The 14662-nt window shown below is 50.4% G+C and overlaps 4 protein-coding genes across 4 annotated transcripts; 3 read left to right on the forward strand and 1 right to left on the reverse strand.

The window, feature by feature from the left end:
* Positions 1–123: 123 nt before the first annotated feature.
* Positions 124–324, forward strand: LRP88_01931 (uncharacterized protein; the record flags this gene model as incomplete). The annotated part of the gene is made up of 1 exon (XM_083238602.1): positions 124–324. One exon carries the CDS (start codon positions 124–126, stop codon positions 322–324), a length of 201 nt encoding a protein of 66 aa, XP_083105710.1.
* Positions 325–1250: 926 nt separating this feature from the next.
* Positions 1251–2527, forward strand: LRP88_01932 (pectin lyase fold/virulence factor; the record flags this gene model as incomplete). The annotated part of the gene is made up of 3 exons (XM_083238603.1): positions 1251–1546; positions 1598–1690; positions 1741–2527. The coding sequence occupies 3 exons, from the start codon at positions 1251–1253 to the stop codon at positions 2525–2527; spliced, it is 1176 nt and encodes a 391-aa protein (XP_083105711.1).
* Positions 2528–9680: 7153 nt separating this feature from the next.
* On the forward strand, positions 9681–10431 carry LRP88_01933 (uncharacterized protein; the record flags this gene model as incomplete). Its single annotated transcript, XM_083238604.1, has 4 exons — positions 9681–9734; positions 9791–9991; positions 10044–10320; positions 10373–10431. 4 exons carry the CDS (start codon positions 9681–9683, stop codon positions 10429–10431), a joined length of 591 nt encoding a protein of 196 aa, XP_083105712.1.
* A 516-nt stretch (positions 10432–10947) lies between these two features.
* On the reverse strand, positions 10948–11872 carry LRP88_01934 (SDR family oxidoreductase; the record flags this gene model as incomplete). The annotated part of the gene is made up of 2 exons (XM_083238605.1): positions 10948–11336; positions 11386–11872. The coding sequence occupies 2 exons, from the start codon at positions 11870–11872 to the stop codon at positions 10948–10950; spliced, it is 876 nt and encodes a 291-aa protein (XP_083105713.1).
* Between the last annotated feature and the right edge of the window lie 2790 nt (positions 11873–14662).

Raw genomic sequence — 14662 nt, forward strand, 5'->3', positions numbered from 1 at the left:
AGGCGAGCCTGGCACCCAGAACCATCGACCAAACGCACTCCAAACATCAACAGAGCCTGCACGAAAAATCCGCCATCTCGAAAACACACCAACTTCCTAACCTTGCACTACACTACCGCAAAGATGCCCGCCGAGCCTGAGGTTCAAATCCACATCATCGAGAAGAAGGAGTTGACCGCGGCCGACAAGGTCAAGGGAGCCATCGATGAAATTTATGGCAAGGGCATGACCCACGTCCAGGAGGACACTTCCAAGTTCGTCGTCAAGACGATCAAGAAGAACCCCGAGAACCTCCTGAAGGAGCTCAAGGAGAAGGGATGCTAAGCTCACTGCATGAAAGGGCGTTTGCAGCGAGCATATGCATAGCTCGATAATTTGATCGGAACGAAAGGGGCAAACGTCTGTTAGCTAGTATTTTTTACTAACTTGAAGGCTAACTAGAGCCCAAATCAATCGTATTTTCACCTATCCTCTCTCTTCAGCTTCCACCCTGTGCCACGTGTTCCTACTAGTAAAGCTTATAGATATTTGAGTTGAAAGTCGGTATGACATATTATATGGAGAATCTATGTCCGCTGCCTGGCGGTGTATGCGCGTAAGGTCCGAGGCCGATGAGTCTGGACCGTGTCCGAGCTTCGGTGAGGTTAGACCACCTATCGGGAGGCCCGGGTGACAAGCAGTAGCTAGCGAACAGGTTAGTGTCCACTCTCTGGTGGATTTACTCGCCATTTCCAGCCACGTGAATGAAGTGTATGTTAATGTGAGTGAAGTCCGTGACGGTACTCTCGGCTGCGGGCAAGCTTCTCTAATATAGCACCCGTATGAACCCGCTTCGTGGACCACCTCTCCTACCCTTTTTGTCACCAACTGTCGATATATACTTCTTGACTAACTAAATAAGCATAATATGGCGGGAAAAACACGTCATCCGCTAACCTTGTCGGGCGGGCCGAATGGGTTCGTCCCAGTCCCATGGAATACGAAAAGCTTGAATCCCCTTTAATCCTACGGCTCATGGTTCACGGTATTTGTTAGAATGAAACGTACTCAAAATGCCACCACTGATGTCGAGACGTTTCTAGAACGACAGGGTTGTTCCATTGGTGGAATCATCATTATGCGGCACTTCGGAGTGGGTCGATCCGTCCGCCTCATTTGGGTAATTATGCTTATACAGACCTATATAAGAAGGGACTACATGTCTTTCTTAGTAGTTTGTTAGAGCAGCCAGCCTTGGAATATCTACAATCATGGCGTTTCTGAAGCTTACCCCGACTCTTCTCCTGGCTATCCTCAGTGGGGCCTCTGCCAAGGACATCTTTGTCTCCCCCACTGGCTCTGGTTCTGGTACCCTCGATGCTCCCTATGGCTCTATCCAGTCTGCCGTGAACGCGGCCAAGGCTGGTGACACCATCTACCTGCGAAAGGGTACCTATGCTCCCACGACAAACATCCAGTTCAAGACCAGCGGAAGCAAGGGCTCTCCCATCACTGTTCGACCTTACCAGAACGAGAAGGTTGTCATTGATGGTGAGAACCTTCCTGGGTAAGTTTTCTAAGCCACTTATGGACTATTCAGTCAACTAACAGCCAAAAGTACTCCCAAGAAGCTGGATGAGGCCCTACCCAATGGTGAGCGAGGTATCTTCCACATCCAGAACGCCAACTACTGGTCCTTCTACAACCTGGAGTATGTACCCATTCCATAACACGCTAGATTCCTGACTTACGCATATTCAGGCTGATCAACGGCCCCTACGGCATCTATGCTCGTGATGCCTCCAACAACTACTACGAGGGTCTCTCCACCCACGACAACTACGAGACTGGCTTCCAGCTCGAGGGTGCTTCCGCCAACAACGTTGTTGTGAACCTTGACTCTTACCGCAACCGCGATCCCCGCAAGAACGGTGAGAGCGCCGACGGCTTCGCCTGCAAGGACGGCAAGGGTGAGGGCAACGTCCTCCGCAACGCCCGTCTCTGGGACAACGTCGATGACGGTCTTGACCTGTTTATGTTCGGCTCCCCCATCACTCTGGAGGAGGTCTACGCCTGGGGCAACGGCTACAACCGCTGGGGCTTCAGCCCCTTCGAGGGTGATGGCAACGGCTTCAAGCTTGGCATCAAGAACGACCCTCCCGCCAACCACATTGTCAAGAACTGCATTGCCTTTGACAACCTCAAGAAGGGCTTCATCGACAACGGCAACCCCGGCACCATCACTTTCGAGCGCAACACTGCCTGGAACAACGGCGATGTTGGCTACAACATGAAGAGCTCCACATCCCAGATGAACAATAACATTGCTGCCTCCAACGCTGTCTCCCAGGTCAGCCTGATCAGCAGCGTCAAGCAGTCCGGTAACTCTTGGAACGACAAGACTACCTGGAACGACAAGTCCTTCAAGAGCACCGACTCTTCCACTCTCAAGGGTGCTCGTGGCAGCGATGGTCGGGTCAAGGCTAGCGATTTCCTCATCCCCACCAGCGGCAAGGCCATTGGTGCTACCACTAAGGCTAAGGTTTAAAAGCTAGGGGATTTGAGATGTTCACGATGTACATATTATTGTTCGGAAAATAGTGGTTTAAGCCCTACGTTTGTCCGTTTTGACGGCTGTATATACAAACATTTATAGAGAACGCCAGCGATTTCGTTCCAGAGATATCTCCTCGCATTCGTAGAAGTGCATGGCCAATCCTTAAACAAGCTCAACTCTAGAAACCTTAGCGTGAAAAATCTCCTTGCAGCGTTCACACACGTCGTTGCGAGGTTTATGGCTCGCAACCGGGATGTCTTGGGGGACCCACTCGCTATATATCCCAATCCTCGTGAACTGTCCATGTTTCGTTGCTCTGAGTACCAGCCCAAATCGTGTATCGGGCTCAGGTCCCATGATAGTCTCCCGTCCTACCTCAAATAGCAATTCTAGCAACCAGACCGACGATAATGATGCGTATGTCTCATCCTCGTTGTCAAGGATAAGCCTTACTGAATGCTGGCCGCCATCGTCATGAAGAATTAGGGCAGCTCCAGAGGGAAATGAGAGGGTGGTGTAGACCAGAGGACCGTTGATGGTGAGCCGGCTGCTAGCAACACTTCCCAAAGGCAGCAGGGAATTTGAGACTATAACTTCAGTCTCCAAGACGCACGCGGTTTCTCGCCGCGTGTCTCTCTCCCACATCTCGGGACGCCATTCTACTTCCATTAAGTGCGAAGCCCATGAGAATGATGGTCCACCCGTCGGCTTTGTTCGTCGCTGGCCAGCTTTGATGCTCCAGAGAAGTCCTCGAATAAGGGATGGCTTCCATAGCCCGGCCACGTATTCCGACGTGGATAGACCAGCTGCCTCGGAGAAGCGACTCGCCACAGCTGCAAGAGCATTCAGCCTATCATTGGCAAATGTTAACTGGCGCGCCGAGTACTTTTCCACAGTATGTGCCCACTCCTGCCGGAGGAGGTCATCTGTTGGGGGCGGGAGCATTCCAAAGCGCTGCTTCTTGCCAGAGCTATTGCAGAAGTATGAAGCTCTTTGACTCCCATAGTCGATGATCCTCTCAGACAGAGCCTGTTCCTGAAAGGTCCATGCTCTCGTGTCAATGGGTTCGCCTACCGCAGGTCTCCACTTGACCGCCTGGATAATGTCGTAAACACTCTCAGAACATCTCATGGGTAACGCTACTCCCGGGGCCGGATGAAGCCGATCGTGCAGAAACCCTCCGTGGCAGGTAGTTGAACAAGACGCGGATAGAGTAACTAGGGCTCCTTGGTAGACCTCGGGCATCTTGTTGATCTCTCTGGCTTTGTCGTCTTCATCATCCTGGATGATACACATGGAATCTATCCAGAGATAAGGGAGATTCAGTTCACGGCATGTGCGGATGGCGTCGCGGAGCGTCAGGGGCATCTCTCCAAGGTCAATGGCTTGGTAGCGGTCATTGACATTTTGGCTCGTTGTCTGGGCTTTCTGGGGACCACCCCAGCAGTAGGACAAGGCGGCCCAGATCGGGCTGTCTATGGAGGCTGAATCAACTAAGCGGAGATTTTGAACGTTGATTAGTCGAGAGGGGGGCGGTAGGCGTGTCTGCGTACACTCGGCATGTGAGCTCAAGCACTCATTTAGCGACGTTTGCATTGTCGAGAATGACTTTGAGGAGCTGACAGCCGGCTGAACCACATGTGACGTAAATCTGTCCATGGTGGGAGCATCTGGCTGCACAATTAGGAACAATCAGACTACCAGGCCCGCTTAACTTACCCTTCCGAGGCCATAGATTAAATCTAGTGACGCCATCAGTGAGCCAGCCCCTCGGTTCATCTCGTCTCCAGGCTCCGTCCAAGGTCATCCCATGGCCACCATCTGCCCTGCGAATGTACCAGAGCGTCACCACGAGTGTGAATTGGCGGGCGATTTCCTCAGTAACAGCGTCCACTAAGAGTCTTTGTTTGAGGTCGTTCTTGAGAGTGACAATACATGTTTGGAAGAGCCCGCAGGTGTTTGTTGCTGCTATAAAAACTTGCGCTCCGGGAATGTGAAACGAACCAAGGCTGGTCTCGAGATTCGTCGAGTTCGCGGCCTTGGCCGTGTCTACAATAAATTTCTCACAATGTTGGCACGTATGAAGCTGATATTCTTGAGCATGCTGACGGAATGTTTCCACTTTTACGGTTTATCTTGGCTAGGTAGGTAAGTTAAAGAAGAGGAGTTCTGGGAGCTGGTACGTTAGCAGGTACAGGGTGAGACAATAAAGTCAGTGGGATAAATGACGGGCCGACTGTCCAATGAGAGACCTATGGTTCAGGGAGGAACGCCACAATGCTTCGTCAACCACCTACTTGTTTGGAAGATACCCATCATCTATCAGACTACAGTATCATACTCTTGAGTTGGCTTTGATTGATCAAGCAGGATCGTAGTCCGCTGAACCTTATCTGCTCCCCGGGCACTGACCAATAGGATGCAAATTACCGAATATGGCAATTTTGCCTAGCGCTGACTCGTGAGCAAGATGGGGGATTCTGACGTGACGTAAACTCATCCCATGCATAATCACCGCCGTTTTCTGATCATTCCATTCAAGCTCGGCAAAGATCACATAACAGCCACTTCAATTTCCTGATAGCTGGGTCCTTGCAGCCATGGAGCCGCCGCAAGTCGCTACGCACCGCCATGGCCCCGTCACCAAGACCCGACGCGGCCTACGAGTCACCAGGGAAAAGCATCAGGGGATATCGTTTGTCAACGCAACCACGGTTGCAAAAATCCCAGAAAGTTCACATTTGCCTGCTCAAAAGCTCAAGTTCGTGCTGGAGAAGCGGCACAAGCCTCGGCAGGCGCCAAGACCGGTGACTGAGGGTGATCTGAAGCGTGTGCAGAGGGGTGGGAACAGAAGAATTGCGCCCAGAACGAGTTCAAGCGACCAAGACAAGAACACATCGGAAAAGCCTTGTTCGGCGATCCCATATCAGTCTGTCGCTAGCAGAGTTCCCAAGGAATCGCTCTCTTTCCCATTGATCAAAGCATGGCGTCAACTGAACGAGGCGGGCGCTTGTTACGTCCCATCACCTTCTGGTGTTGCCCTGCCAGATTGGGTCTTACATGGGCTTCCAGTGGAGATCCCCGACGAAGGACGAAAGTGTTTCCACGCATATCTCTTTTCATGTCCTATAAGGCATTACCCCTTTGAACAGCTGCAAGTCGTTTCGTGGCAACCACTGTCCATGGATCAGGGCCGCTTTGAGCGACTGATGTTAGAGCCACTGATGCTCAACTGTACTTTGACAATGGGGGCCCTGTTCCTCCTGCTCAAATCTGGGACAAGGGAGTCAGCAGGGTTTTCGATGCATTCGGCAAAACTGTGCGCCTTGGTCAACAAATTGTTGGGAGACGAGAAACAGACCATCAGCAAAACGGTGGTTGTAATCCAGTCTATTGCAAGCTTGGCTATTTTGGCAGTATGTTCTTGACCGAAATCTGTACTTTTTACTTACTGACGCGGCGTGCCAGACATTTCTCGGGTTGTACGACCATTGGTTGGCCCATCTAAACGGCCTCAAGCTGTTGGTCCAGGCAGCGGGTGGCTTGCAGGTCCTCCCACTACCAGTTCAAATACTCGTAAAAAAGTGAGTTTTCGAACACGGCTTTACACTTACTGGCACTAACCTACTCCAGAGCGGACTTAAAAGGGGCTTCCGAGATCGTAACGACACCCTTTTTTGCCCAAGCACAATTACAGAGGCCGATCTCAGAAAGTCTCCCTCGTGACCGGCGGATGGCCATAGAAGCCAACGTTCAACTAGCAGTTCGCCAATACGATGATGTATGCGATAATTTGTGCGATACCATCGCCTCTTTGGCTATCCTTGTCGCCACAATCGACTTTGCAGCGTCGCAGCGAGGGTCGCTGATATTTGATCCGCTTGCGCTGACGGAAGAATATCATAGCATTGAGTATCGCTTACTGATGGCTTCGGTCCCAATACAAACACGCTTGGAGGCCCTAGATAGGTGTTTGGACGGGGCTAATGCGTTCCAACATCACAACAACCTCTCGTTTGGGTCACCTAGCGATATGCAACATGAAGCCGAAAGGTCTCTTGACATAATTCTTCGTCTCGCGGCTCTCTTCTTCCTCAAGATGGTCAAAGGGGGTCCAGCTGATACACTAGACGGACTGGTGCACATGATGCAGATCTTGAACGAGCATATGCGTCGCATTACATATCTACCTTTATCTATGGCAACTGATCCCCCACACGGACTTTCGAGGAGCGCTCTCATATGGATTGCTCTTATGGCAGATCGGATGTTGAGGAGGAGCGATCCCGAGGGATGGAACTGGGGCTCAAGGAAAGTCGATCGGTATATCTCTAGGGACTTTTTGGTATGGGCCTTGGGCGGAGGAGGCGTTCACCATGATGATTTCCGACTGTGCCGCATTTTAGACTTGGGAAGATTCGAGGTTGGCGCATGGGACCCTCGGGCACAGATTGAGCAAATCCTGGCATCATAACACCCGTTTTGAGATAGTTCCGGGACTGCAAGTAAGAAAACAAGCTCTGACTATCCAATAGATTCCAGTTGAAGAGCGTAGCGAGGGCTTATTTCATCCTGAAGGCTGGGAAATGTGGAGTTGGCGACACATTACTGCATCCGGCAACTTTGATGCGATTGGCCAGCTTCAAAAGTCCGAGTTGACGACTCAGCACGCGATTGCAACTCGCTTCTTTGCCCATGAGAGACTTTTTAGGTTACATGATGGGATGAGTGTTTCCAGAGATGCTAGCTTGCGACCGGTCCTCCCGTGTTTATAATCAACAGCCCAATCCCCTTTCTAAATAGAGAACCTCTTAATCCTATCTCATTGCCATCCTACGGTGCCTGTGACCGACACTTCTGACAAGAACTAATAAATTTGGCTTTGGCATAGGACCGTCCAGAAACATTGTTCCCGCGGAAAGGCAGATCAAGCTTAAATTCTCGCCATAGCCCGAAGATTACCAGCCACACTCGACATACGGATCTCCTCTCCCAGCATTATGTTGGAACTCACCGACCGAGCAGTCCCTAGAGACCCTGTAGTTCTCGTGACTGGTGCGAACGGGTTCTTGGGCTCACATATCTCTGACCAATTCCTTCATTATGGCTATCGAGTCCGGGGTACCGTTCGCAACCTTGAGAAAAATGCCTGGCTCGAGAACACTTTGAAGAAAAGTACGGAGCTGGGCGCTTTGATCTCGTTGAAGTTGCTGATATGGCTGCTGAGAAGGCCTTTCATGCTATAATCAAAGGCAAGACAGCACTCCCACTGACGTTGATGAACCTCGTTACTAAAGTCAACAGGTGTCTCCATCGTCGCCCACACAGCTTCTGTCGTGTCCCTTGATCCAGATCCGAACAAGACGATCCCTCTGGTTATCTCCGGCTCACTCAACGCTTTAAAAGCAGCGTATGATGAACCGAGTGTAAAAAGGTTCATATACACCTCGTCCTCTGCCTTCGTATATAACCCGCTGGACGAACCTGATAACATGGTGACCCAAGATACCTGGAACGAAGAAGCTATCCGAGAAGCCTGAAAGGAGCCTCCATACGGACCTGAGAGAGGAATAATGGTGTACGCTGTGGGTAAAACGCAGGCAGAAAAGGAGATTTGGCGATTTGACAAAGAGCACTGTCACGAGCGGGTGGATTTGGTAGTGAACACAAGTAAGCAACCCCCTCGAGCACGTCTGGCTTCATCCCGCTACTTTGCAATGGTGAAACCTCGCCCATGCATCCTTTCTTTCCGCGCCGTATGTATCTGACACTAAACAACTACAATGACTATTTACTAACGTGCCTGTAGAATACTACGTTCACGTTCAAGATACTTGTCGACTTCATGTTGCAGCAGCCATTCTTTCAACTGTGAAGGACGAAAGAATTTTGCATTTGCTGGAAGATTTAACTGGGACAGAGTTTTGGCTATCTTGCGAGAGGCTCAGCCCACCAAAGCCTTTCCGGATGGTTTTTCAGGCGGTGATGATCCCCATGAGATCCAAGGCCAGGAGAAGGCGGAGAATCTACTTCGTGTACTTGATCGTCCAGGGTGGACGAGTTTGGAGGAATCAGTCACGGACAACATTCGGGACTTGCAGCTTGCCTAGGATGGGCCTGACTTTGGATGCGAGATGCGTTTAATTCTACGATGACCATTGAAAACCTGGTATGATTGCGACCCAAAGATGATTCAGTCGGTCACCATGATAAGAAAAGATACTGGCTCCCGCATATTCTGACTGGGGGGCATTGTTTGCGGACTATGATCTGATTGCGGTACCGCAAATACTTGTGTTGCAGCCAACAAAGGATCGGAAATGTCGTTAGAGGTTACCTACACTCAATTATGCTAAATTTGTCTCTGCTGCCTCTTTAATCCTTTCTTGTGGAGGCACAACGCGTGATATCAACTGCTCCTAACTGTTGGCCGCCTTCCATAGCTGAGCAGCAAATCCTACACTTTAGCTGAACAAGCCTGAGCATGTCAGAGAAACGCATCTGAAACCGTATTCACTCGGCTATGCGCGGGAATATCGAGGCTTTTAAGTTTCTTTCAGCCCAAGTCCCTACAGCAGATCAGTAGGCTGTGTGCTGCCCAGCAAAAAAGCTCAAGGCTGAAGCCATGCAACGTTGTATTCTGGTCTTGGAGAATGCAGTCCTACATGCATTGCTGCTCCTCAGCTACAGACGTGTCGCGTTGTTGTGGTCCGGGTCCCAGAAGGATGAAACATGCGGCTTGTGTGGCTGTGCCAATGCTTCCTTTGGACTGCATAACATACACGACTGGCAAGCTGCTACCGCCCTTTTACGACTGGTGATAACTTCATTGTGGCTCCACTTGTTGGCTCGGTATCGAAGTGAGCTGGCAGGCGCAGTTTTGGGCCACGGACCGACTGAATAGTTGGAAAATCCAAGATTAGATCACCGTCTTATGTGTAGAGGATCAAAGGAGCAGAAAGAGGAAATCATTGTGTTGGCAAGTGAGGTGGAACAATGCTGAAGCAACAGCTTATAAGGGACGCGATTCTTCCAAAATGCTACAGATTAAGATACTAATTATCCACACAATCATCAAGGCAGCCTCCCAGTCTATAATAATCGCCATCTTTCTCCATTCACAACACTTTGTTATTTCATAACCATGAAGACCAGCGCTTTCCTCTCCGTCTTCTCCGCTACCATGGCTTTTGCTTCAGTGAGTTGACCATACAGGCTACCATGTCAAGCTTTGCATGACTAACAGACATCAAGGCGATTCCTCAAACCGGCAACGTTCCAAAGGTTGTCAGCGCCCCCATTGACGGCTATGAAATCGCTCCTATGAAGTGGACTGGACAGGTCGACAAGCGGAGCGAGAACATTACTCTTGAGGGCACTCTTGAGGAAATCACAGTCAAGGCCCGAGAGATCAACCCAGACTTCGGTGACTCTCCCTCGGTTGAGAAGCGCGGCGTGAGTTCTCTCAACATTTACAAGGTCCGTAGCTAATCCTTGGGTACTGTAGTTCGGAAAAATCAACTGCGGTTGGGGAGGCAAGGGCCGTGCTGGAGTTCTGGCCATCAAGGAAGGTATTGACTACCTCCAGGGCATTGACGGCTACTGCGGCCTCGATGATGGACCCTACAAGTGTGCCCGCGTCAGCTGCTCGTGGGACTCTGCCATATGGCTCTGCAATGACAACGATACCCCTCTTCGCGTTCCGTGCAAGGACCTCGGTCCCTTTGCAGCCAAGATTCGCGAGGACTGCATGTCCAGCGGCTGGTCTGAGCCCATGACTCAAGGTACGCCGAAACAAGGAACATTATAAGATATCAAGACTAATACTCGAATTAGGCCAGTTATTCAGCGACAAGGGCAACTGGAATGTGATTGTTGGGAAGGACAGTTGCTAGACAAACTTTGCGATGCAAGAGATGGGAGAGTGGATGAAGGGTGCCGGCACTCGATGAGATTGATGATCTAGACGACATGAGGGAATAAATGAGCATGGACTGGTGTTGGACATTTCTTTTTATCATTACGCGCTTTTTGCAGGTAGAGTCAATTGACACAGGCCTGATGACAATTTAAGCATGGGCATTCTTGATTCCTGATAGACTGACCTGAGCGAGGGCTGGCTGTGGCCGATGACAACGCTGGGAACCACCAAGAGTGCCATACATGTGCCCTTTCGGAAGTAACAGTGAGACTTAGCCTACGACAACCGAGTGTATTCGTGTCTTTCGCCTCTTGAAGCCCTTCGAGTTGCGCCAGTCGCAGCCATTCCGATATTACAGAGGAAAGCTTGATAGAGCCATCGCCTATCGTGACAGCCAAATGCTTATGTTCATTCATACTATTTTGAGTTCCTCCTCAATGTTCAGTATTCCAAGATGTTTGTGTCATCAGTGGCGATTCCAGGAACCAACCTACTGGCTATCAACGTAGACGCTATTCCCAATCTCCCGGAACGTCTCGATTTGATGGTGCATATCCTTGAAAACATTATCCATGAGCAATAACATGTCTCTTCCCAGTGGCATAACTCGTTCACCCTTTTTCCCTTCTCCCCGGCCTTCCCCCATGACAACCTCGTAAATGACCTGGCTGGCTTTGCGATGATCACCATCAGCCTTGTAGTTGCTGCCCAGTAAGCTATGAGCCACTTGGTCTGTCCTCCCGCCAATATAGTCTTGTGGAAAGGGTACAGATGATAGCCGAAGAGCGTTGGTAAAGTTGGTGTCGAACCCGCCAAGTTGGACTGTCAAGGTACGGATGTTGAAAGGAGCAACCTCGCGGGCGAGAATCCTTGTAAGGCCTATTTGAGATCAATTTCCAATTCATGGTCAGGTTCGAGGGTGAATTACCATCCATCGCAGCTTTGGCAGCGGCGTAGATGCCCATGCTTTCTCTACCACCCACTCCGGCGCCCGATCCGATGTTGAGAATCAGCCCTTGACGCCGCTGTCGCATATGAGGTAGCACCGCCCTGATAAGACGATATGGCCCAAAGTAGACCGTCTCCATTTGGCGGCGAACCTCATCTTCCGGAAAGCTCTCAACAGGGCCATGAATAGACCAGCCAGCGTTGTTGACCAAAATATCAATCCCGGCGCCCTCCTTTTCCAAATTCTCGATGACGAGGCCACCGTTGGGGTCATCAACATCCAAAGTTAGCCAACGACCCCCCTTACTCTCGATCTCGGAGACCAAGTCGGGGACTTTGGCTGGATTCCGTGAGGTTGCAATAACATTGTGGCCATTGGCCAGGGCAAGGCGAGTGAGCTCCAGACCAAATCCCGATGCCGCCCCAGTGATGAACCAGGTCAGCTTGGAAGTCTTCCAGGAAGTCATAGTGATGAAGTGAAACAAGGTTGTATATGATGCTAATACAGTTGGATTGTTGCCCAGAAGTCTATGACCTTATAAGTGAGAGGATCGCGGTTCGCGGACTTTAGCGCCGGTTAGGTCCGGGATAATCGGGGCCGCATCGGCCAGTTCCTGAGACTTTGATGGTGTCAAGGCACCGGTTTCGAGGTCCTCCGGAGTTAAGCTGCGGACTATTGATTGACGGTTAATACCCGATTTTGGCATATGTCACATGTAGAATGAGGGCAAGGTCCCCTACCTAGGGGACAGAGGCACATTTGGAGTTCTTTTGCCTCGCCCCGAGCGTGGGCGGGGGGACTGGAAGTCAGAATTAAGAATCAAAGGCCCGAGAACCATTTTCTATAAATTGATACTACACAATAGTCACTGAGATCCCAGAAAATCCTAAAACTCCAGTCTTCGCTTCAGAACCGAGCAGCCAGATGAACCACATTGACCCTTCAGCTTTCTTCTGTTTCTGCCACCAAGGCAACAAAAACCACCAATACCGCTGAATAGGCTGCCGTAGCTGAGAGAACCGCTATGTTGTCATGAAGTACAAAGGCCACCATCAACCCGGACATGGCGACGAAAACAGTCATCGCCCATAGCGCCTGCAGAGTACTGAGAGCCAATATGAGAAGCCACATGGGTGCCACAGGAAGACTGCGCCAACAGCAGCGACACATATACGGGTGAACAGTTTCTCAGTTCGGTTGTCTCGTCATGTAGCAACCGGCGAGACGCGTTTTATCTCCCAGTTTAGAACGAGTATTGACCCCCGAGCGGGTGGGCTGACGTTTTTCATGACAGTGTCGAGGATATCTCGATCAACCTGTCTCTCGCCCGTAATTAGAAATGGATCTCTTAACTCCCTGCCGCGTCTTTCCATGTAGTCGTGCTCTTGCAAAGCTTGGACTAGATCGGGATTGGGTCAGCATATTTTTCGCCTTCGATCACCTAATGAGGTAGGTAGTTCGGCTAGATAGTGCTTAGATGTTCTCACCATAGCTTTGAAGATCTCTCTCCCAGTTGTCCCAGTTCTTGACGGGTCCTTCGTATAAATTCCTGGCATGGATCGCGAGTCTATACCGAAGTCTTTGTATACGCATTCTCTGCATCTCTGCAAGGCTGATTCGGTAGCTTCTTGGCCGATCATCGGGCGCGTTGGCCGGAGGGTGATAGTATGAAGGGCGCTTGACGAAATGTGAGAGTCGAATCCCTTCAAGGAGGTTATCCCTGTATTGTCTCCGAACCCACTCTTGCTTGACCTGCCTCCTCAGCAGTGAGCGCCGGCGGTGCAAGTGGTGCCGTTTGCACTGTGTAGTCCATGCCGCTGAGTTGTTGGTTCATGGTGTCAGGCATTGATCGTGCCGAGTAGTAGAGCTGCGTTTAAGATCACTCTCGAAGAGACTAGGCAATTTATTTTTAGAGAAGTTCGTCTCGAAAGTGGCTGTGTAAGCGGGCCCGGCAAGCTGAAATGCAGTCGTCCGCGGATGGAGCCTCGTTCAGATACCCCTGACACTGCTGTGCTACCCAGATCGCCATGGTGATTGCAGGAATGGAAGCCTCAACTGACATGACCTCGGCTAGGGACTGTTGGCCCCAGCTTTTGCTGTTTCAAAGTAACAACCAGTTTCCCGTGAGCGTTGTTAGACCTGAGGTTCCTCGTAAGGCAGAATTAGCTCATCATCTATACTGTCACATGAAACAGGATATCCTAAGGAAGTGGCCGACTAGGTATTTATTTGCTTAATAGACCCAAACAGCAGTTTTCAAAAAATAAAAATAAAAAAGAGTAAGGCCTTTCGCCCCCGATCCCTCACAAGAATCAACCCGCACCCTTAAGAACACTCGCAATTTCGTTATCAAGACTCCCTTTTTATCCGCCCTCGGTCAACATACCATGACAATCCACAACGTGTCAGACACTCTGCTAAAATAACGGCCCACTGTCAAGCTCCAAATCGGGATAAACGGCTACAAGATGGTACTCTGCTTCTCCAACGTAGAGCAAGCAAAACAATATTTCACGTCGGTTCATGAGAACATTGCCCTCAACCCATGGATGAGCGATAACTCTCTCGAGGTATCCCTAGATCTTCGAAAAGCCCGAAAGATCATACTGGGGAAAGGCTCCCGGGGACCATTCAAAATCCAGTTCAGGACTTGCCGGTCGGCTCGGAAATGGCACCAACTTTCCAACTTGACCCATCTCTACTCCCGACAAGGAAGATGTGTTCTGATTGCGGAGCCAAACACAAACTCTTTTACCCATCGGAGAGTGGACCTATTGTTGATGGTTGAGAACATACGACCAGTCAATAAGGGCATGATGCCCTCGCCGCCAACCGCGGTCGGTACAGCAACACAGAGAGCCGAGCCACTCTGGGTGAAAATGAAATCTGCGTGGAGCAATGCATCATAGACATTAAGGGTTTCATGCTGTTGACGTGGACGAGTCTGGTTGGATGACCAGGTAGAACTGCCGGGCTTTGAGGCTAAGCTGCACTACGTAATGAATACCTTGCGTGTGGGGTGAAATGGATTCAATAATACCGGGCGCTCACAAATATAGAATTTGAGGGTGACTTGGGCTGTTATGCTCAAGAGCCTTCTAGCTAAAAACTTGGTATACATGTCAATACGAAATGCCATTGTGAGATAACACTCCTAGGATACAAGCTAGGTAGGCAGGGAATGCAACGCCACCCCTAAGCAGAGAAGCAGACAATCCGCACATCACTCATATCTACCACTCCTATTTACCAACCT

This window comes from Fusarium phalaenopsidis (genome assembly GCF_050370095.1).
Source record: "Fusarium phalaenopsidis strain FUZ10S chromosome Unknown contig_32282, whole genome shotgun sequence".
NCBI lineage: Eukaryota > Fungi > Ascomycota > Sordariomycetes > Hypocreales > Nectriaceae > Fusarium > Fusarium phalaenopsidis.